Genomic DNA, 22,784 nt, shown 5'->3' with positions numbered 1-22,784 from the left:
AGATGTGCATTTCACTTGCCACCTCAAATTCCTTTAATCTAAATTAAAGTTTTCATTCTTCCTTTTCCTTTCCCTCACATTCATATCCAAAGGACCTTTATCCAAAATGCTAATGTCAACCAGATATTGGACTAAGAAAATTCCAAACAAGTTTAAATTAAATTTCAAAAACAAAGTTTTCTGAAATATTTTAGAGAAATTCGAGTCCAATTTTATATTACGACTATATTGTCTTAAAATAAGTAACAGAAAAGAGTGAGAACCATCACGTCTTGTAAAATTTTGTAATTAATATATTATCCGAGAATACAAAAGTGAAGACTACGAAGAGAGCCTACTTTCGAAATAAATCCTATATAAGCATATCATTTAAGTCCTGATGATTAATGTTCTGAACGAAATTTAGTGGTATTGTAAAATAAATCCAACGCTGGAATTGTTGATGTGACCGTGGTGGCCTGTGTCGTGGTGATGTGCCCACAGTATATTGTTTTGGATCACAGTAATACAATCCATGAACATATCCAGATTCGAAATTTCATTCTAAATCCAAGTCTCTATAACTAAGAATATGATTTTAGATGAGCACATTGTATTTTCAGTGAATCGATAATTTGAATAAATACATTTCTGCCCATTGAAATAATGTACGAAACAATTATTCTGCCTCAAGATCGTATAACATGAGTAACTAATTTCTAGAAAAACAAGATCATCGTCCTCTACTTGATCTCAGGTCACAACAATTTAAAACAAAAAGCAAACTATTACCTAATGGAGAATTTCCTACTGAAAGGTTCCGTGTTTACAAGATAAAATCTTAGTTATGGTTAAAAGGTAGTAAACAACAGGAAGACACATCAATTAGTAGAGAATTTCGAAAGTTCTAGACTCAGATTGAAATAAACATGTAGTTTACGAAACCAAAATCAATGATGCAGTTCACGGAGAAAATGAAGTTCATTTTGGACAGGATCAAGTCCAAAAAACAATTATCCATTTCAAATAATGAAATTCATTTTTTTAAACTATCAAACACTGCAAACTAAATGTACATTACACGTCATATAGTAGCTGTGAGGTTTTTAGACACTATATAAGGCGTTTTGGATAATATATGTGGGGTGTTGGATATATATATATATAGTATCCGAAAAGTGGATGTTGCATGATAATAAAAAGTAAGCCTTATATAGTAATCCAAAACTGGAGATGGATGCTACCAAAAGATCGATGTTAGATAGTATGTTTATGTGATTTCATCCTGCTTCTTTTATATAGTAGGTGTGCTGTCCTTTCGAGGTTTTTCATTGGCAATCAGAATCTGGTTTTGCTGAGTCACAAACCAATTGTTTAATTATTATTCCCTTTATGATAGACCGCTCTGGTGGCCTAGTGGTTAAAACATCCGCCTCGGATGCGGGAGGTCGCGGGTTCGAACCTCGGTCGAGTCATACCAAAGACTTACAAAAATGGTACTTACAGATGCCTCACTTGGCGCTCAGCATGAAGAGGTTAGTGTTAGGACGGGTCATCCAGGTGTCAGGATACTGTGACTGGGTGGGACTTTTCATGATACATGTCTTAAAACTGATACCCCAGTGCTAGACATCACTATAAACTGCTACACTGCAGTCATTGTAGCGATATGACTGAAACATTGTTAAAGCTACGTTCAAAATACAAATCACACACACACACACACATTTTATAATAAATTGGAAAAATGGCGATCTATGGCAATTGTAAAATCTCGAACAGGCTGTCAAAGCCATGTTCCATATGTGCTGTCAATGCCCACATTTTATATGGTTTACTGTGTAGCGGGTAGCATTCAAAACTTTTTCTTCATTTTATTTATTTAAATCATCTACAAAAGGTCGAATTGACGTGTTTAGACTACAAACCACGGGGTTTAGTGGCCGAGTGGTCTAAAACACTCACCGTTAAGGATCATTGCCGTCTCACCTCTCTCTGCGTGGGTTCGAGTCTCATGTTCGGCCAATGTGGGCATGTGTGAAAGCTTGCCAGTAAATTCTCGTGGGTCGGTGGTTCATTCCGGGGTTTTCCTGGGTTCTACCTCCACCATTTATACTGGCCTCCATGTATAGCCTATCTTGTGCTGCAAAATGGCGTAAACCCTACAACAACAACAACTACTACTACTACCACCCAGAATGACTAATATATTGTGAATTCACTGAATGATATTGCACGTGACACGTATAGCATAAGGCGGTATGGTCGAAAGAGATCGTCTTTAGCATAAGGAAAGAAAAGAATAGGGAACTAAAATACATTTAACGGTGTTTGAGTTTCATTCAATTCTTTTTATTATTAACCTTTAGACTGCTTTGTAACTAGTTGTAAACCTTATGATATACATGTCTCTATAATCCTAGTCGTGGTAAGGCTAGTCATATGCAGTCCTTGTAATTCAAAACTACTGCATTCATTAACAAACAAACCGAACAGAGCCACATGAACTAGGAAGTACAATCCAACAACCCAATCAGATGAGCACGTGTACCAAAGGGAAGAACTCAAATAAATCGACATCTACTAATTGAGATTATACACATGGAATAGCAACCATAATCTGTATGGCCAATATGCCCTGTGTTGAAGAGATTTTAGATTGGGATCTTAATCGTGTTTTTAAAGAGTTGAAAGAAAATCACATTGATAGGTCCGGTCTGCACAATGCTCAGGATGGACACAATCGTCTTATAGAATTCTACAAGAAGAAAGATCCCGACTTTCTGAAAAGGGTCCAGTCAGAAAAAGATCCAGTAGAAAAGGTTCTCTCTCTCTCTCTCTCTCTCTCTCTCGTAGTACTTGTATAGCTCCAACAAGCAAGCGTCTAGAGAAATAAAATTAAGAACTATTTGCCACAGAATGTCGTAATATTATAAATAGTGGATCAAAGTGGTATCTAAATGTTCATTATATGATTCAAGTTTCTGTGGAATTTTTTGTCCGAATATGTCTTTGATAAGGAGTAAGTATCTGAACAGTAAGCTTTCCACGCACCTTTGATCCGAACCGAATTTATTGTCATTCATCGCGACCATCCGTGTAATCAAGACGATGCATTCAGTTTTAAGTAAACAGTAACAAGGAAGTGTAATCGAACGATTTACGCATTTCATCAACGGGGAAATGTACAGTAAATATCGTCGTCTGTTGAATGGGTGTAAACTAAATGCATGTTGGATAGTATCTATAACATGTATGGCTGATTAATATGTGTTCAAAACATGTCTCTGTCTCTAATGCTATAAACTGTATCTATGTCTCTACTGAGTTTTACTTTAACTTTTGTACCCCGTAAATATGATACATTTTTGTATCCTGGCATATGATACAATACTAAAGGTTAAATTTTATATATATATATATATATATATATATATATATATATATATATATATATATATATATGCTTCTTGGCGAAACGTCAGCTTTGTTTGACGCAAAGCAGTCATTAGTGGTCAATGTTTTCCTTCCTAATTTTGGTTTATTTTGCTTAAAAGAAAACAGAGCCATGTTCTGTATTTACGTCTATGGCAACAGCTGCAGCAAGTCCGACACAATAAATAAATGATAGTTAATTAATTAAACAAGTAGAAGGTTTTGGGTTTCGGCTATGTGACGACAAAAAATTTATTTTACTACAGTTCTACAAATAAAATATAATTATCAAGCATTCGCGGTTATCAATCATGTATTAACCTTCATTTCTTTCATAAAACAAAAGCCATGCATGTATTTGGAAGTCTAATTTTTCATTATCTTTGGAAACAAAAGAAGAGAGAGAGAAATATAACTAAAATCCGGACTTTTCCCTCTGCTTACTAAATGCACTGTCCATACTTCACAAACACACACACACATGCACACACACACGGACGCACGTACACTCACGGACACACATAATTCATTATGTTATTAAGATGCATCCATCTCACATACTTTTAACTACATAGCACTTTCCTACTAGGCTAAAATCATTTACAAATCTTAACGTTTCATGTTTATTCAAAGCTCTTAAAATGCATTTTCCAGTACAAAGAACTCATATGATTTATATTCCTTTCTAAAAAAATTTATTTTTTTTTTGCTGGCGTTTACTACAAGTCAGAAAGAAGTTGTTGGACTCGATCACAGCATACATTCTTTACATCTTTCAGAATTCGTATGATCTGAAAGAAGCGGTTGCCAGATACAGGGACAATAGAAAAAAGTTGACGGAGAAATATGGAGAAATTTATTCACACTTTCGTAAACTTCCCAGAATTTATCAAAATAGCCTCAATGAAGTTTTCCCAGGTAAAATGCAAGAAGTACTTCCACTCAGAATATCTTTATCCTGTTGTCATTTGAGAGAGAAACCTAAAATAAATGAAGAGTCATATATTGCCAAACAAGCACTCATACAGGTCATTGTTTATTCCTACTCTTATGTCGTGAGCTAGGATATTGTGACACCCTGTCTTTCCGTCCGTCCTTACGTTACCAAATCTCCCCCTGAACCACGAATCTTGGCAGGTTTCTTGCGATACATTAACGATATGATATTGTTCTTGGTTTCCTTTGAAAATGTCCACGAGTTTGCAAACATACAAATTTTTCAACTGCAGTGATATTGGATAATGTTTTCGGACAAAATTTATATTTACGTAATTTTGACAGTAAACCGTATTATCCTATTTGAAACTGATATTTTTGTTGCTACCTTCGGATCACTGACCCTATTTTAATAATTATACTTATTCTGCGAAAATCTTGCACCTGACGGCTCTGGTCACGTAATACAGTCAACTCTCGTTACAAAGATCAAAGTAGGTTCCAGCCAATATTCTTGTTGTAACTAATGTTTTTGTTGAAGATAGCGTTTTTAATTTAGAGTTACCTCCCTTGTCATATAGTTATTTTCAGGAAACAGAGTACTAAGGTCTCACTGAACAGTTTATCTGGTGAATTTTCATCCAACAATGACCAATTACAGAAAAATGAGAATAATTTTACACTGAAGATACAAATAAAAACAAACTAATTATTTTTGTAGAAAGCATACATGTGAAATTTAGACTGCAGTAATCAAGTAAATTCCTGATGCAACTGGTGGTTTTTATACTGAACCAACACTGCCACCAACCCCTAAATTTTACATTCATTTTTGACAAGAAATAGCTATTTTGAATATTTTCCTGTGACAAGGAAGCTAAAAGAATCAGTATGTGCCTTATGCATGAATAAAGTTCACTAGTACTATAACAAATTAGCATACCTTTCATCACCCCTCAACCATCTAGATTTTTAGATATTTACCTCTGTAGCAGACACGTAAATACGTAAGCCAAGTCGACAGCTCATTTGCAGCCCAAGTTACGCATTTGATCTCCAATGCTCATCTAACTGTGACAGGCAGTCACCAACAAGCCAATCTATTTTCAAGCCTAACTCAAAGTAAATCTAAACCACCTTATATATTTAGCTTATGTGTGAATTTATAAATGCTATGCTTGTAATAATTAGGTTCATGCTTTTACCTTAAAAATTAGAGGGGTGTCAAAATACGAAACTATCCAGTGAGACCTAATGGTATGGAAAAATGGGAACCAACCTGGAAATGGGTGTACATAAAATAGAGTATATATGGGTTTGGCTGACCAGGATTGATTAATAATAGTAAGTTATGTTTTAGGAAAAAGAATCTTTTGAGAGCTTATCCTAATTGTAAGTGACAAAAATAGAGACATTGTTGTATTAATGGAATTTCAGTCCTTTAACAGTCTTGAGTTTGGAACACTCATTACTAAAATTAGCAACTGACTCTTGGGTGCGGAATTGAAAGTATATGTTTCAAACATACGCGGGTCCAGAAAATGCCGTATCTCATATCCTTTCCTCCACACAGAAGCTGACTTCCAGGTTTAATCTGTACTGATAAATATAGGTTTGATCATGAGCACTCAAAAATGTATGGTATTGAATTTTGAATATCATGGTGTTTGCATAGGTTTACTATAGGAACTGAATTAGTACCGTGAATCCTTCAATCACCAGCGGCAAATGCCTAGATGAGTAAGAAATAAAAGTGCTGTCGTAAGGCACATTCACGAGGCGAGCAGTGTAATTTCCTTATTCTTGACCTATGTGTTGATTTGTTTGCCTAATAGCACGAACTTCTGTTTCCATTAATATACCTGGAGTTTTACGCATATGGACTCATGAGTGTCTGCATGAACTTCTTAATGGGAATTTTGAAAATCCAGATGGTGAGGGGAACTGCCCCTCTCCCGTCGCCCATGCATGTATTGAAATAAGTGGCAGCGTAATCCTATTTCAAGGTGTTGCACTGCTTATGCCGATTACAGCTGAGACATTGGGGCTCAAAGTGAAACGGCTTTTCAAAGAAGCCAAAGGTTCAAAGCCGAAATATTCGTTCCAATCATCGATGAATAATTTAACCAATAGGCAAGATTTTTTTAATGAAATACAAGGTGATTTTTTAAATTGTGCGGCACTACCTGAATCTTTCTTCACACTGCTGCACTGACCTGGTGAAAGAGGAATAGTTTTCTGAGCGCCAGCATTTAAAGAATTACGTTTCAGAAGAAGTACAACTAATGTATATTTCCAGATTTTATTCCAAGATAAATATTAAATCCGCAGCACTGAAAATACTTAGCGAATCTTTTCGTCAATGATGGTAACAAACTGCAGTGGTGAAAGACAATTTTAAAAACTAAAGCCAATAAAAAGTAGCTACGCACTTGTATGTTACAGTCAATGTTGAATTCATGGTCTATGACGAGTATGCGACTTTGCAGTTCGCAGAACAAGATAAGTGTTTGCAAAAGTAACTACATATCATTTTGTATTGTAATAAATAAATATATAATTAAAAGAACTAAGACTAATTTTTGTCGCGTGTGAGTGTGTGTGATTTGCATTTTTTAACGTAGCTTAACAATTTTTAGTCATATCGCTACGATGTCTGTAGTGGGGCAGTTTATAGTGACGTCTAGCATAGAGGCATTATGCCGCAGACATTATCATGATGTCCCACTCAGTCACATTATCCTGACACCAGGCCTACCAGTCCTAACACTAACCTCGTAATGCTGAGCGCCAAGCGAGGCAATTGTTAGGACCATTTTTGTAAAATCTTTGGCATGACTCAGAAATGGTTCTAACCCGCGACCTCCCGCATTTGCGGCGGACGCTCTTGCCACTAGGCCACCGGAGCTCCCTAATTTTTGTCGCATATTTACTTTGTATGTATTCTTTCTGTATGCTAAATGGCCCATTCCTTTGCAACCCTATCTTTCACTGTGCCAAGGGCCGCCGAAATCGTTAAGACTGATCTTTTGGCATTATATTTAATGTTTTCATAATTATACTTAAAATCCCATTCAAGATTCGTACATTTAAAGTACAATAAAACCCTAATTAAAAAAGACATGAATGATAATTAATTCATCGGCGACAAGTGCATATACACACAATGACATTGTGTGGAGCAGCATAAATAAACAATCTTCATCCTTGTTACCGGAAAATTGCTGTAGGAGTCGCAAGCTGAATATTCCGTTTTGATGGTTAAATTTACCATTTAATACATCTATTTCCTTTATTTAACACAGTTGTTTCATTAATTTCTTCTGTCATAACCCTAATATTCCTTTGAAATAAATGTCCTTGAAACAAGAATAGACATTCTTAAGGACTGCCCACCAAACATACTTTATGCATCAATGATTATTAATTAAAATATACCTAATTCAGACTTGCACACATATATTCACACATATGCTCTTTTACAATAAGATATATAGAAGATAAATATTCTTTAGTAGATTTAAGTAAGTGTTTAACTCGTGAAATGGGACACGTTGTATTTTCTCAAATGGCGAAACCACGAGCGAAAATACAAAACTTTTATACTTCCCGAATAAAGCACTTCCTCATTTCTTCTGAATAAACATAAATTGTCATAGTCTGCTTATTTACTGTATTACTTGTAAGCCTCAGACCGTCGATTTGTTTGGACTTGTTTCTCCCCTTAGTATCATTGCTATTAACGGATGCATTATTACATGGATGAAAAGAAGTTCCGGACAGCGACCTTTTAATAAAATAGTACATATAATTATTTATCATTCAAACGTAAATTGTTTACTTGGCAAGCTTTGCTATTACACTTATCGTTATGAGTATTTTACGTTGAAAGTTAAAATCACTATTTAAAACAGTTTATTACTGTACTTAATCAAGAGTTTTTTTCCTGACAATATATCCGCTTGTTGTAGAGTGTATACGGTGTATGATATTGTATGTGTGTCACATTGTATCGAATATCGAATAACAATGTAAGTTTCATCATTAACAACTCGCCATTGTACGTATAAATTTTCTCCCATAGATATATCTCAATATCTCATTATGAAATATATAATAAATTGCAGTTCATCATGTTAAAATTATATCTTATAAAAATGTATACAGACACAATATATACACTGAATTTGGCGTATGAAAACGAATCGTCAATATGTGTGTGTGTCTATATATATATATATATATATATATATATATATATAAAGTACTATACTGAATATTTACATTTTATACTTGCTTTATATATCATATGCCATTTTCTTATTTGAAGATATTGAGAGAGAATTCAAGGAAAGGTTAGAAGATCTTCAGAAGAATGAGTGTACCATATTGGTTGCAGGTAATCGATTACCCAGAATGCTTAGGAACTATATTAAATATGATTAATTAATCACATAGATTTGAACTGATTAAATCCAAATACCCAACTACTCGAAATGGAGGAAATGAATAAGTACATGCTATTTCAAGGGCTGATATTGTGCACGTTTCCTTGTAATGACCAGTGGCGGCCTTCACCAAATGTATTATTCGGATTTCGTTCATTCTCACATAACATGCTGAAAACCGCTCCGTACATATGACGTGATAATGTTTTGTCAGTTTATTTACCTCTCCTAATGTGAATAAGGCTTTAATAAGTGATTTTTTTTTGTAGCTCTTCATTAGTTTCCCCCTTTTCCTTCGTAATTTTTATTGAGGTCATAATTGTCACCTTCATCATAATCATCATCATCGTCGGGTTCCTGCTTTCTCATTTGAGTTGTCATAGATGTCAGCCCTATTATTATTATTATTATTAACAGGTGATACAGGAGCTGGCAAAAGTAGCCTCATAAACTTAATTCTCGGTTTTGACTTACTTCCCACGGCACCGATCCCGTGCACAGCCACAACGTGCGAGATACGTACAGATACCAGTGGGCAGAAAACAGCGATCGTTCATTTCCACAGTGAACAGAGTGATAGCGGGATTGTGCACAGGAGACAACCGTTAATATTGGACTTGGGTGACCGCGACGGAAAAGGCATTTCAGCTCTAAAAAGCATCCTACAAGAGGTCGACGAATACAACGAGTCCCCATACAAACATGTGCAAATTACGTGGCCCTGTGATGTGTTGGAGGTAATTTTGAGAGTTAAATATAAATTCAATTAACACACGCAATCAATTCATTATTTAAAAAGTATTGTCAACTTCTATCTTTATCTTTGCATTTTATATAAAAATTGTTTGGTTTTTTGTATGAGTAACAGTCGGTATTTTGGGCATGAATGTGACTCAGAAAAAAGTTGATATTTCGAATAATTTATGCTTTACAACTTGGGTGCATAATTATAATTGAGATTTCTAATTTTGTTTACTCCTACTCAAAACTTCTCATTCTTCCTCCACCGTCTTCGCTCTGTAATTTTACTCCTGTATTAATTTATTTAAATGTGTATATATTTCACTGTTTGTTTCCATTTTCTCTTTCATTCTCCACATTTAAAAAACTCAGTAAAATTATCAGCTTCTGTGGGTAGAGTTTCTTATCCATACACCTTCATAACCTCCTTTCGAATTCTCCATCAGCTTGTAGGAAGTTTTCTTTGTTTTGATGCACAGTATAGATGGTTTAGAAGAGTCTGATTTATCAGGGTTAGTATTAAAATTCTTTTTCTCATTAGCAGTATCCAGTAGAACAAACAAAAGTATATTTCAGAAGCTTTGTAAACAATGACTATAAGTCTAATAACCTTCGCTTGTCTAGAAGATCTCGCTTTTTCAGGAGGGCATTGTTATTGTTGACACACCTGGTATTGGAGGAGCTGGACAGCTGTCCAAGTATATTGCTAAGTACCTGAAGAAATCGTTTGGTTTCATCTATGTGATGACGTCAACTGGTGCTATAACGAAGGGAAGGGTAAGGACGTGTTATATCTGGATTGTTTCCTACCCTTATTCGTGTGCTAATTTTCCGAATTCGAATAAGTTATTTTATGCAAACATACAAGCCAGTAGACCTGAATATTCAAAAATTGTTCAAGAATTATTTTTGTGCTTGAAATTGTTGAAGAACTGCTCTCGGGGGTTACCATTGTATCCGTGTTCGAATCATTTTAAATATCACACAACATTTTCGTCTGGCTTCGCACTTTGCAACGATTAATTAAAGCCCAGATGCAATCAGTAGTTCGTAAATCAACATTTTACGTTGTTTGCCCTCAGCGCGTACTTCTGCTTAACATTCGATGTCAAAGCCTGATAATGTGGCCCGACATTACTAAGCATCCGAAAACCACACATGAAAACATTTGAAACTTATGTATGTGTGTGTGTGCGTATATATATATATATATGTGTGTGTGTGTGTGTGTGTGTGTGTGTGTGTGTGTGTGACACAGTGACTTCAGTAATTACAGTTGTAATCAGTACAACAGAAAAACATTTGAAATGTATTGAATGTCGTAAAAAAAAACTTTTATTTAAACTTAAATTTCAACTGGTGATAGTAAATACACAAAAAAACGCCAGAAAGTATTGACACTGTGCAATTAGCTTAAATGAACATCAACAAAATATAGATTTAAAATAATAATATAAAGAAATTAAAAGGAAACAATAGCTGTTTATACCATCATAACTAAAACTTTCAATAATTGTATATAGCTTCCTGATTTCCTGAGAACGGTGATAAATTCAGCAGGAGAGGAAGGGTTCAATCCAGAGGCTTCCATATTTGTTGCGAACAAGTGGGATCAACTCCAGGAAAAAGAACAAACGGTCATTCAGACTGATATATGGAAGAAACTGTCAACCATCTACCCCGGTCTGACAGATAAACAAATTTATTATATGTCCGTGAAAAAGGTGAGAGCTAAAGGTGGTTCAAGTTTGGTATGCAATCATCGGGTTTTTTTTAGGAATTAGAAAACCTGGTTAAGTTTTCAGAAAAATCATAAAAATATTATGAAAGGTTTCGTGTTCGACTTTCATTTTAGTACTGGTATTGTTTGATAAACAGCGTAATCGATCTTTGACGCATACAGCATGCATATTTTGATGTCTCATGCACACCGTTTCTACCTTGTTGAGGAAGAAAAGAAAAAACTTGAATATGATAAAACATCAAGGAAAGAAGAGGAAGATGATGATGATGACGATGATGGAAACTGATGCAAGTAATCATTATGGCTCTAAAAATCAGACAGAATTAGAACATTATGTGCAAAATGTTGTTTGAGATAACGTCTTTGTACAAAAAGCACGGGCCATGTGTCACAAGCTGTACAGAATTACACATACACCAGATATTGTTCTGTAACTGGTACTGGGATTATTTGGAAGAAGATTTATTTTTATTAGTTAAATTTAGAACAAAATATGAAGAAAGTCATCTTATAATGACATAACATGAGTTTCATGCAGTTGAAAGGAATTTGAAGGAAAAACAGCATATGACAATGAGAAATCACTAATTATGTACGTACATGTACTTTGATGGTAGAAGCTTATAGCTATTATACAAAATGATCAACTATGTTTGATAAAGACTTAACAAGACTGGTCCTCCACTGTTGTAGACTTTGCAGCATAGAGATCGAGTATAATGGCATATTGCAATTTGTCTTTTTAAGGCCAGTGAAGCCGCTCAGCATGGAGCACACACATCGCTTTCAAGGAAACTTTTGGAAGGACTGGGACGTTTCTTACCAGACAGCTTGAGATATAGACTGTATAGTCACTATAAGTAGGTGAAAAATGTTATGTACTATGAAATAAGAAGTTCATTTCGTTTAGAAGAATTAATGTTTTGTTAGAATGATTTCTGCATTCGTGAGTGTTGTTCTACTTGCTATTTGCTATCTGATTCTAATTTATTTTTAACAGTTGAATTTTAACGTGGAATGCAAGCAACGTACACGGGTGGGGATGAGAATCTTCGGATTTAAAACTTTCACATCCAGTCTTCATCTCTATAATTGTATGTTCTAAAATTGATCACATGTGGTCTCAGACGAGTGTATATTATGGGTGGTCTCGGGCTAGTGTATATTCTGGGTGGTCTCAGATGAGTTTATTCTGGGTGGTCTCGGGCTAGTGTATATTCTGGGTGGTCTCAGACGAGTGTATATTCTGAGTGATCATCAAACTTTTGTTGTTAAACGGAATGGAATTTTGCTTTAGAAGACTACTTGTGGTTTTGTCTTCAAAATATGGAAACAGGATATGAAAAGCCTTTCTAAATCGTACTCATTCATGCTTAATAGTACGTTTCTTTGTAGAATAGGTAGTCACGTTTAATACAATAGGAAAGTAAGACTTTATAGCCACGATATTAATGTACACATTATTTTCAAGATGCATATAGCCCTATCACTGTTAGATCTGAAAGAATTATTTTCTCGTGAGATCTCACGTTTGATATACCATTTTTCTGTCAATTTGCAGTAAATATAAGTGCCTGCGTCTAGCTATAACTCGTCTACTGATCTTTTGGGGTAGAAAAAGTATGTCTTCCGAAAACAATCGTAAAGATGACTTTTTATTTCATTGTTGACGGTAAATAGATTTCCACGGCTAAGAAATTCCATCGGCAGTGAAATATCAGTTCACCACGGATAGGATTTCTCACAAAGAGAACATTTCGTCGAAATGGTTGAAATCCGTTTCGGAACTACTTTGTTCTGGGCATTGATACATAAAGGAGCGCAGAATCTTGTTAAAGATGTGAAACATAGAAAGCAAATATTTGACTTTGGCATAGACCCGGACGTTTCCAATGGAAACGATGAATTATAACGCAACAGATTATGCTAATCCATAAACCTCTTGTATCTTTAATCGTTTAGTTTCCATGTCACTTTTAATAATAGCGTCCAATCATTTAACACAAAACTACTTTGCAATCGTGTTATGTATCTAATCTGTTCGTACACTGTAAACGATTTCAATTTTAGCAGACATTAAGAAAGGAATTTTTGGTTTTCGCTGCTGTCAAACTATGCATTGAAATAAGGATACAAATTATTTTAACAGCGGTTTAGTAAAAACTACATCAATACAATATTTTCTCGAGCGCGTAAAACCTTATTTTAAAAAATAATAATAATAATATGTGTATGTGCAATAGTTTAGACGTTATATCTTTATTTCAACTGAGCGAAAGTCTCGTTTGATACGAATCATGGGAAGAATCTACATGTATATGATTTTTGTTTTCATACAGCTGGCTTTCTGCTGTCGTGAAGAGATCAATCTACTCCCTGAAAATGTCTCGTCTAGTGGCTGAGCAGACCAAGGTTAGGAACAAGGAAGATCTGGATATGATCAAGAAACAAATGCAGACATTGGAAAATGATGCTGAACAAAGAATTAGAAAAATGAGGAATGGTCTGGAAAAGGAGGTTGATAGTATACATAAGGCGATACTGGAGGCACTGAGATCATTGGAGGTCCAGGTAGTCTTTATTGATTTGTCTGCTTTCTTAATATTAGCCGCAAACTGACTCACAAAACAGAGAGTTGTGCGTCGCAGACGCAGATCAAAATTATTAGGGAAAGAATATAAAGCACCAAAAACATAAGTAATGACCAATTAAAGAGACCAAGATTTAGAATAAAGTTGAATGGCCATCCACGTCACACAAAATAAGTAATTATTTTATTAAGACACTATATTTTTTGTTGTTGTTGCATGATGAAGAAAGTAACATCTCTTTCTTATTACAAACAGCTATTCTGGTGGATCAAGTCTTGGCTCTATACAATAACGTCATCCATTCCAGGTTTATTTGACTTTCACAATGCTTATTTTCACAATGAATGAGTAAGACCTTCACTTTCCTTCCGCTTTGGCTAATTGACAACACTAATTTACTACTGTGAATAACTCTGAAAAAATGTTACAGCTATTTTTTGCTCAGTGCGTTGGGTTTTTTTGCGGTGGGTGGGTGGCAAATGGAATTCACGATCAGCCTTCTCAGCACAGTACGTAAAACCTAACGGCAAGAAATATCAAAATTGGAACGTTAATATTCGATTCATTGATATTGATTTATTGATTGATAGATGATTTTAATTACAGTATTCAATTAATAAATTTATTAATTGACACTTTAAGAAACGTCTTATGGATTGGAGCCCGCATGATTGTCCCAAAGGCGCAAATTGGAAGGCCCTGGCCAAAGAGGCAGACGAGAAACTGTCAGAAAGGGTTGCTTTAGCCATTGACAATTGGCAGAAACATTTTGGCATCATAAACAGCATCAAAGAGCAGATAATAGATGTCTTCAAGAAAGATTTTTACCTCATGGAAAACCAGATAGCAGAGTTACAAGGTATGCTTATTACTGGATCCAATCCTAAATCAATGTCGGGTATAACAATTTTTTTCTTTTCTTCTTCTTCTTTTTTAATTTATTTTGCTGGACATTGATTGTTGTATTTTGTTTGTTTGGTTGATTTCTTTTTTTTAATTTTATCTGTGGTTGTATACTTATGTTTATGAAGGTGAAAAACACATGGCCATAAAATGTCAGTTTTAGTTCTCGGGGAACGAAAATACTCTCTCATATCACAATGTTCTTCTAGAACGATTATTATTAGCTGACTCCAGCTAGACGGGATTCACGATTTTTAATCACCTTTTACGTCCTTTATTAAAGAAAATCTGTCATCGATCAGATATGACACTTGTAATTGTCATTTTTATCAAGGTCTTCTTGGAGATAACGATGAAGAGACGGGAAGTAGGATGCTCCCAGTCAAGAGTGTTTTTGTTCAAGCTGGAAAGAAAAAAGGAGACAAAAAGACAAAGAAGAAAGGCAAGAAAGATAAAGATGAAAATCCTATTGACACTCTTGGATCTGCCGTGAGCTGCGCGGGATCCTTCAACATTTCAAAGGCTAGGGATGTGAGAGCTCTTTTCCGAGAATACAAAAATATGTCTCCAGTAGACCTCATGAAAGAAGCTACACATCTGTATGTGCGAAATATTTTTCAAAGCTCAGACTTAAAGAAAAAGCTAATGGTTTTCTTCAAAAGGTTTTTGAAAGGTTTGGACAAAGTTGCTGCCGTAATACCAGCATTTATCAAAGCCGACAGGGAATTGATTAGCACGTTGCATCGTCAGCTAGAAGATAATGCTCCAACAAACGAAGACATTTTAGGACTGATGAAAGGTTTCATTAACCTGGAGGGTTCGTTGGATATATTTTTTGTAAATAACATCATGAAGTTTGATTTCGAAGAAGGAGAGGTAGAGTTTTCTTCTTCGATGCTTGGGTCAGGCTCATATGCTGATGTCCAAGCTGGAAGTGTAAACATAAACGGCTCCATAGTGAATGTTGCCCTGAAAGTTGGCAGGGATCCTCTAAGCGTCCGAAATGTCAGTGAGACTCTCATGGAAGATAGATGTCATAGGTATAGTAATTTACAATGGATCCTCTTTTAGAATAATTTTGTTTCCTTCTTTTGTTTGGAAAACCATTTATGATACTTAAATATTCCATATGTACCAGGAGATAGATTGTGCATCTCCTGCAAAATTCGACGGTTACACACACAATCGTGACGGTTTATGAGGATTAACAGCGCTTATTTGTTTTAGAACTTATATTATTGATTTTTAGTGAAATATTTCAAACATCTGATTCCAATACTTGTCGAAGCCGAATCTTTCTCTCATTACCTACAAATATAAAATTTCAAACACACAGTTAGAGGCAACGTAGATATTAGGAATAATTGTCATAATAATAATTGTAGTAAAGCATTCAGCAAAGAAGAATGTTATCAATATAAATATTTACGGAGGAGATAGACATGTCAATGTTCCACACGGGATATATATATATGTGTGTGTGTGTGTGTGTGTGTGTGTGTGTGTGTGTGTGTGTGATATTATATAATACCTCATTGTTTCCAGAAATCTGAAGAATAATACGGTGTTGTAAGAATTCTTTCTTCAAGAAAACTTGAGAACATTTGTAATAATGCCCTGCTTTTTGGAAGCAGTTGGTAAAACCATAAAAATAAGTTTAATAATTAAAGTCTGTTAGATGGGAATAAAACGCAGATATTTGCTTCTTGGCATTTCCATCCTTGATATATTAGCCATATGTTTGCTAACCTAAATATCTATCATTTGTAGGGATCTCGATCACAAAAATATAATACGCTACTATGGAGCGTGCTGGAAGAAGAAAGACCGCAATGTGCACTGGGTGATGGTTTTGGAACTGTGCAGTAGCTCTTTAAAAGAGAAGATCATTGGCCCGGAAGTGAATAATCCCAGTAAAACGCGACCTGGTTCATCAGAACAGTTAGAATCCATGCGATGGATGGCGAATTATGCGCTTCAACTGTGTCAAGGTCTTCACTACATACACAGTAGAGGATATGTGCATCGTGATCTGAAGACGGAAAATGTTCTGGTAAGAAAAAAAACTAGTTACTACACTGAATTATATTCAACTTCGTCCAAAATGTCAGTGAGATATTCATTGAATGTCATACAAATGAATTGTGTGAACGATCTCATAAACATGCCTGCAGTGAAAGCTTACCAGACCCCTATACAGTTTTCTGTATACTTCTATTACCAATTTAAATACTTTTAATTTCATAATTATATTTTTGTATTACCCTGGTTCGTACCTCATAAAAAAATGCCGTACAAATCACCAGGAACGCATAGCGATCGATCATTTATTCTCCCTAGCTTAACACTGTTCTTGTCATACAATCGGAGAGCGAACTCAAGATATACTCCAAAGTCATCAACTAGTTGGTTCGTCTAATTTGTTCATGATTGATTGATTAATTAATTGATTGACTGATTGATTGATTAAGAAATAGACTGTTACAATTTACGATATTATTTCATTGATGTTTGTAATTATTGCACTGCCAAAAAGATTTTTAATTTTCACTCATTTGCTGATATTATAATTGAAAATAAAATATAGACAAAAATTTACAGTTTAGTCTTGTCATCCATAAATTTACAGTTCAGTCTTGTCATCCATGAATTTACAGTTCAGTCTTGTCATCCATGAATTTACAGTTCAGTCTTGTCATCCATAAATTTACAGTTCAGTCTTGTCATCCATGAATTTACAGTTCAGTCTTGTCATCCATAAATTTACAGTTCAGTCTTGTCATCCATAACCTATCCAGCATGAAAGATTTATTGTACCGAAAGTGCTCACTTATATGTCTTATGCAACTACAAACTGCACAGGCTCAGATCTGCAATTGCATAATACGATGGCAGATCTACATGATGGTGCATGCAGTATTTGTAGGAATAATCAGCAGAATGATAGCATAGACTCTGGTCTGTTGGCGCATTATTCGACGTCAGATCCGGGTTTATGTTGTTTGCAGTTGTTGTACCCGACGTACAAGCGAATATATATGATAATACGTTTTCTTTAATATCATTTTTTTCTGTCTATCTTTCACAAAACAGGTAGATAGCTCCCTATATATGCATAGCTTGAAAATTATTATTATTATTATTATTATTAATTTCAGCTCACCGAAGGAGATGTGGTTAAGCTAGCCGATGTCGGTATGGCAAAACGAGTCAGAGATATTGCAATATCAAAGGTTGGAACCCCAGCATACATGGCACCAGAGGTACTTCTAGAAACTCATAAATACGATCACAAGGCTGATATATATAGTCTTGCCATCATCCTTTGGGAAATGTGGTATGGTATAGATGTTGCGGATGAAATTGGACCCAAAATATGTTACTCAATCGAACAGGAGGTCAAGCAAGGGCTCCGACCACGTTTGACCATGAAGGAAAAACTGCCAGAAGAATGGGCAAGAATAATTACCAAGTCCTGGGATTTTACCTCAAAGAACAGACCCGAAGCAATGGAGCACTGCAAGTTCTTTGAAAATTTCCTCACAAACAATCCCAGTAAGAGGAAGGCATAGAATGGCGAGAGAAGAGCATGGGTTGTTCAAATTTAGCACATGGATTGGGCCATGTTGTTTTCCGTTTTACATGTATTCAATATTATCTTCACGTTTCATTTCCATTACATTTAAAAGATTATGTTGGCAACAGTATATTAAAACATGTGTTAAAGTTTTCGATGATGTATTCCCGTTCAGAAAAAGGTTTTAGCATACTGTATATGTATTACATAATCATTGCATGTACCGTCTATACTCGCTAGTAAGTCCAGTCCAGCTGCAAGCTGCACAGACCACGATCCGTCGACGCATCAAGTCTATATTCATTGCATAATAATTAGACTGATGGAACAATGGGCTATTTTTAAGACTTATTAAGACTTACGGAGCCATTTCTTACTTACCTTGCAGACATTTGGTAGAGATTTAGTATTTATTACCTACTTCACGTCAGTTGTTATTCTGGAATCAGTTAAATTGATAGACATATATTGCTACTATTCCTTGTTCAGTGATGAGAATATTATCGTAGAGAGCGGTAACAAGTTAATTCCGCATTGAAATGAGGCATTTGGAAATAATTATCATGAATTTTTACCTATGTCAATACAATGTTGTTGTTTTTTTTTATTGTGATTCGTAAAGGATAGAAAAGTCGCGGTGGGACAGTGGTGACCGTGCCGAACTTAACGGATGTTGCTTTGAATCGCACCAACATGTGTTAGCTACGATAATGTCTCTTCAGCAGTGTACTTTGCTGCAGTTGCCTCAGTACTAAATAGCCTAATTGTGTTGATATGCTCTACTATATGAAACTAAACCAATCCTAAGGGATACGTTTCTATCTTTTAGCTGCGCATTTGTCAAAGTGTTAGGAAGCTTTAATCAAGTTCTGCAAATATCAACTGTCAATGGTAGTATTGTCATCGCGAAGACAGTGTATCTCAGGTAAATAATTTTACAGTTTTGCCATACAAATACAAACCCAACAGAGCTAAAACGAGTGGTACCATGCCTTACAGAAACTGTGGGGTTTTTTCTCTCAAGTAAATGAGTGTTTCTGCTTAATTTTCTACCAGTCAAACGAGGCGCGAAAACCTAACACCAGTTGGCCGTAGAGTTGTTGTATAATTAGCGCTAGTCTACGGTTAGAACTGATAGGTACTTAATCATGGATCAGCCTTGATTGAAGGAAAGTAGCGGGTTTTTACGGACTGGTGCAAAGTCAATAACAACATCCTTTTGAGTGTCTAAATCCCTAAAATGACCGACATTTAACTCTAGTTTGATGAGGAGAAAAGTTGGCCCCTATAAGCATCAAATCCTACCACCCCATGATATCTGACACAGTCTGGCATCATGAAAGACACGATATTGGACATGCTAAAGATTTCTCGAACCTTTAAGCAATTTTGATCTGACTTGTCCAAAATCCCTGTCCATGGAATCCCTCGTCCTACATTTGTGGCTGAATGGGTTGTACGCTCGGAGTATTCGGAGGTCTCGAAAGATCAGAGTCGCCTGAAGAAGATTTCAACTCATGAAATCATAGCAATCTTTGCGCGCCTCGTGGTCGAACATAACGTTTTTACCTGAGACATAATAAAAGCTGCTAGCTGTCATGCAAATTAAACCTCCAGTTTTATCTCAGCGATTTAGCCTCACAGAGACACGTTCTGAATCTGGTGGGTCATGTGGCATCGGCCCAAAATGGCTACTAGATCCAATTAAAAGTCAACACAGTCTGTTAGCTTCGCTGGATTCGCCAGGGAAAATTTGTCCGAAAGAAGATTTCAATAATCATCTTCTTAACCGGATATCAGGGTCACATATAACGTAACCCTAGCTGTGTTGCTTACGAGATTATGAGAACGGGTTATCGTTCGCATGGGGAATCCAGCCGCTGCTCTTGAAAAAGGATACCAGAAGTATATGTTGGGTGCTCATTCTCTCCTCCTATTACATTTTCTCCTAACGCTCACGTAATCGGTGAAAGTATTTGAAGGAGAAAGCCACTTTTAAGTAAATTACCTTTCTCGGATAATACTTACCAGATGCATTACTTAAAATCACAAGCAACAACGCCGCCATGAAAGCATCCTTGTTGGTATATCGCTAAGCTAAAAACTATCGACACCAAGTGGCGGCAGGGGATGTAATGTGCAAGAGTTACTGCCCTTTGTCTATCTGCGATAGAGGAGGGGAAAAAAACGATGTTTCACCTTTTTAGTAAGTCTGGATTCTGGAAGTAGCAGGCGTATATCCCCCAATGTTAATGTGATCTGGTAGGTATTCTCGGAGAAATATAATTTACTTAAAAATTTGCTGTCATGGAAGATCAGCTAGCATTTGTTTGGCTCATGTATTCTGATATCTCCGCTGGCGCGTGACATTTTCTTTCCACTAACGGGACATGAAACTGTTCTAGTAAGTAAATTCTGTATCCGCGACTTTTCATCTTCACGTCTGTAGACAAGTATTATGATGCAACATCTTTACTTGTCAACATTTTTGGAAGAGTTTTTGCTTGGGGCTGGTAAACCATAGACCTTGTACTTTGGATTAAAGGCATGAAAGGCGATGCCAGTTTATGTAGCTCATCAATACATCTAATTCTTATTCTATTTTCCAATGCTGCCAGTGAACTTGGTAAAAAGTCATGTATGTTGGCTTGGAAAAAACAAGGAAATACCTCTTTCGAACAAACAGACTCCAACTTAGATAAATCGTATATTGTCATTCGGAAAGCATTCTTTACTATTCTTTTCATATGCCTACATTAACTTAACAATACGAAATGGTCATATAATTTGTCAGCATCTATATTTTGGCTGTCTTTATTGTTATAAGAAGAAGAAAAGAAAAAAAACCATACTACAAAATTGATGGTGCATCTAACTGTGCTCGGAATCATTGGTTATTCTGTTGGGCAGTTATTTAATCTGTTTTTTTTTAGTGGGCTTTTGGTTTTCTGTATTAAACTGACTATTATAGTAGTTTATACAAGGCTATTGATTTATCACACACACACATGTGTGTGTGTGTGTGTGTGTGTGTGTGTGTGTGTGTGTGTGTGTGTAATCTATCTAGCCATTTGGTTATGGTTCCGCACGCTGATGTATAAAAATATACTATCCTGTACCATATCTGCAGTGACTATCTATCGGTTAGTGAAATACCAAGATGCTGTTTTTAAATTTATTAACTGGAGGAATTGTAAACTTTAATGAAAAAGTTGAAAGGCATTTTGTACACAGATATAAATTCGAAGCTGATACAGAAAATTATCTTTCCTCATGAAAAAATGCTTTTAATCACCTGTACACGTTGTATCCAGATTTTTTTTATATACTTTTAATGTCTTTGCACTTTGATTTTTATATTTTTGCGCTGAACAATTAATAAACTATTTCGTCAGTCCTTGGTCCAGATAATCTTTGTATTCTGGATGAATACCGTGTTTTGCTGATCTTGTGTATACGTTTCCTTTTTGGGGGAAAATATGTTGACTCCTCTGTCATTTGTACCACGTATATAATGCAATTTTATGTCGGTTGTCATGGTAATATTATTAGCATGTTTATGTTCTCTTGTTTGTGTTTAAATATGCTGCGTATGCATTCTTGTTTAAACTCTGTCATACGTGTTTTACATTATGATTGTAAAATGTCTCTTACATACATAAAGCGATAAAGAATTTTTAGGTTGTCATGACTACTATTGTAAATAAAGTTTTTCGTGTCTCTAACTTGTATGTCTTGTGTGAAGGTAAAACGTTTGTAGAATGTAATTTGGATATAAGGGAACAGTGAAGTCTTGTACGATGCAATTTGTATATAAGGGAACAGTGGAGTCTTGTACGATGTAATTTGTATTAAGGGAACAGTGAAGTCTTGTACGATGCAATTTGTATTAAGGGAACAGTGAAGTCTTGTACGATGCAATTTGTATATAAGGGAACAGTGAAGTCTTGTACGATGCAATTTGTATTAAGGGAACAGTGAAGTCTTGTACGATGCAATTTGTATTAAGGGAACAGTGAAGTCTTGTACGATGTAATTTGTATATAAGGAAACAGTGAAGTCTTGTACGATGTAATTTGTATATAAGGGTACAGTGAAGTCTTGCTATAAAGCTCTCTACTGATACATACGTACCATATTGCCTTGAGTATTGAAGTCATATCAGACTATAGCATTTTGAATTATGCGTCTTAATCGATGTTTTCCAACAAGTATAGGCTGTCTAATTTTGGTTACGATTATTGTTTTGATAAATTAAATGTATGGAAAGAATTGCCTCCTTAAAATCCTTCATAGTACTGTTAATTTAGGGGACGTAAGAGAGTAAACCATAAAAATCCAAAACACTATTAACAGTATTTATGTATATGTAAGGGTTTACAATACTAGATATAAAGTGATGATTTCTTAAAATAGCATGATAAAATATG

The 22,784-nt window shown here is 35.4% G+C and overlaps 1 protein-coding gene across 1 annotated transcript; it reads left to right on the top strand.

Moving 5' to 3' along the window:
* The first annotated feature begins 2,470 nt into the window (after positions 1 to 2,470).
* Positions 2,471 to 22,079, top strand: LOC149787899 (uncharacterized). Its single transcript, XM_089974149.1, has 12 exons — positions 2,471 to 2,801; positions 4,194 to 4,332; positions 8,681 to 8,749; positions 9,216 to 9,535; positions 10,182 to 10,316; positions 11,063 to 11,263; positions 12,031 to 12,143; positions 13,623 to 13,854; positions 14,517 to 14,733; positions 15,112 to 15,817; positions 16,548 to 16,830; positions 17,936 to 22,079. Exons 1-12 carry the CDS (start codon positions 2,604 to 2,606, stop codon positions 18,347 to 18,349), a joined length of 3,027 nt encoding a protein of 1,008 aa, XP_089830275.1. The 5' UTR covers positions 2,471 to 2,603; the 3' UTR covers positions 18,350 to 22,079.
* The last annotated feature ends 705 nt before the right edge of the window (positions 22,080 to 22,784 follow it).

Source organism: Sinohyriopsis cumingii, chromosome 11, assembly GCF_028554795.1.
Source record: "Sinohyriopsis cumingii isolate HCF-2022 chromosome 11, ASM2855479v2, whole genome shotgun sequence".
Taxonomy (NCBI): domain Eukaryota; kingdom Metazoa; phylum Mollusca; class Bivalvia; order Unionida; family Unionidae; genus Sinohyriopsis; species Sinohyriopsis cumingii.
The sequence above is the reverse complement of the archived record's forward strand: the minus strand, read 5'-3'. Positions and strand labels throughout refer to the sequence as shown.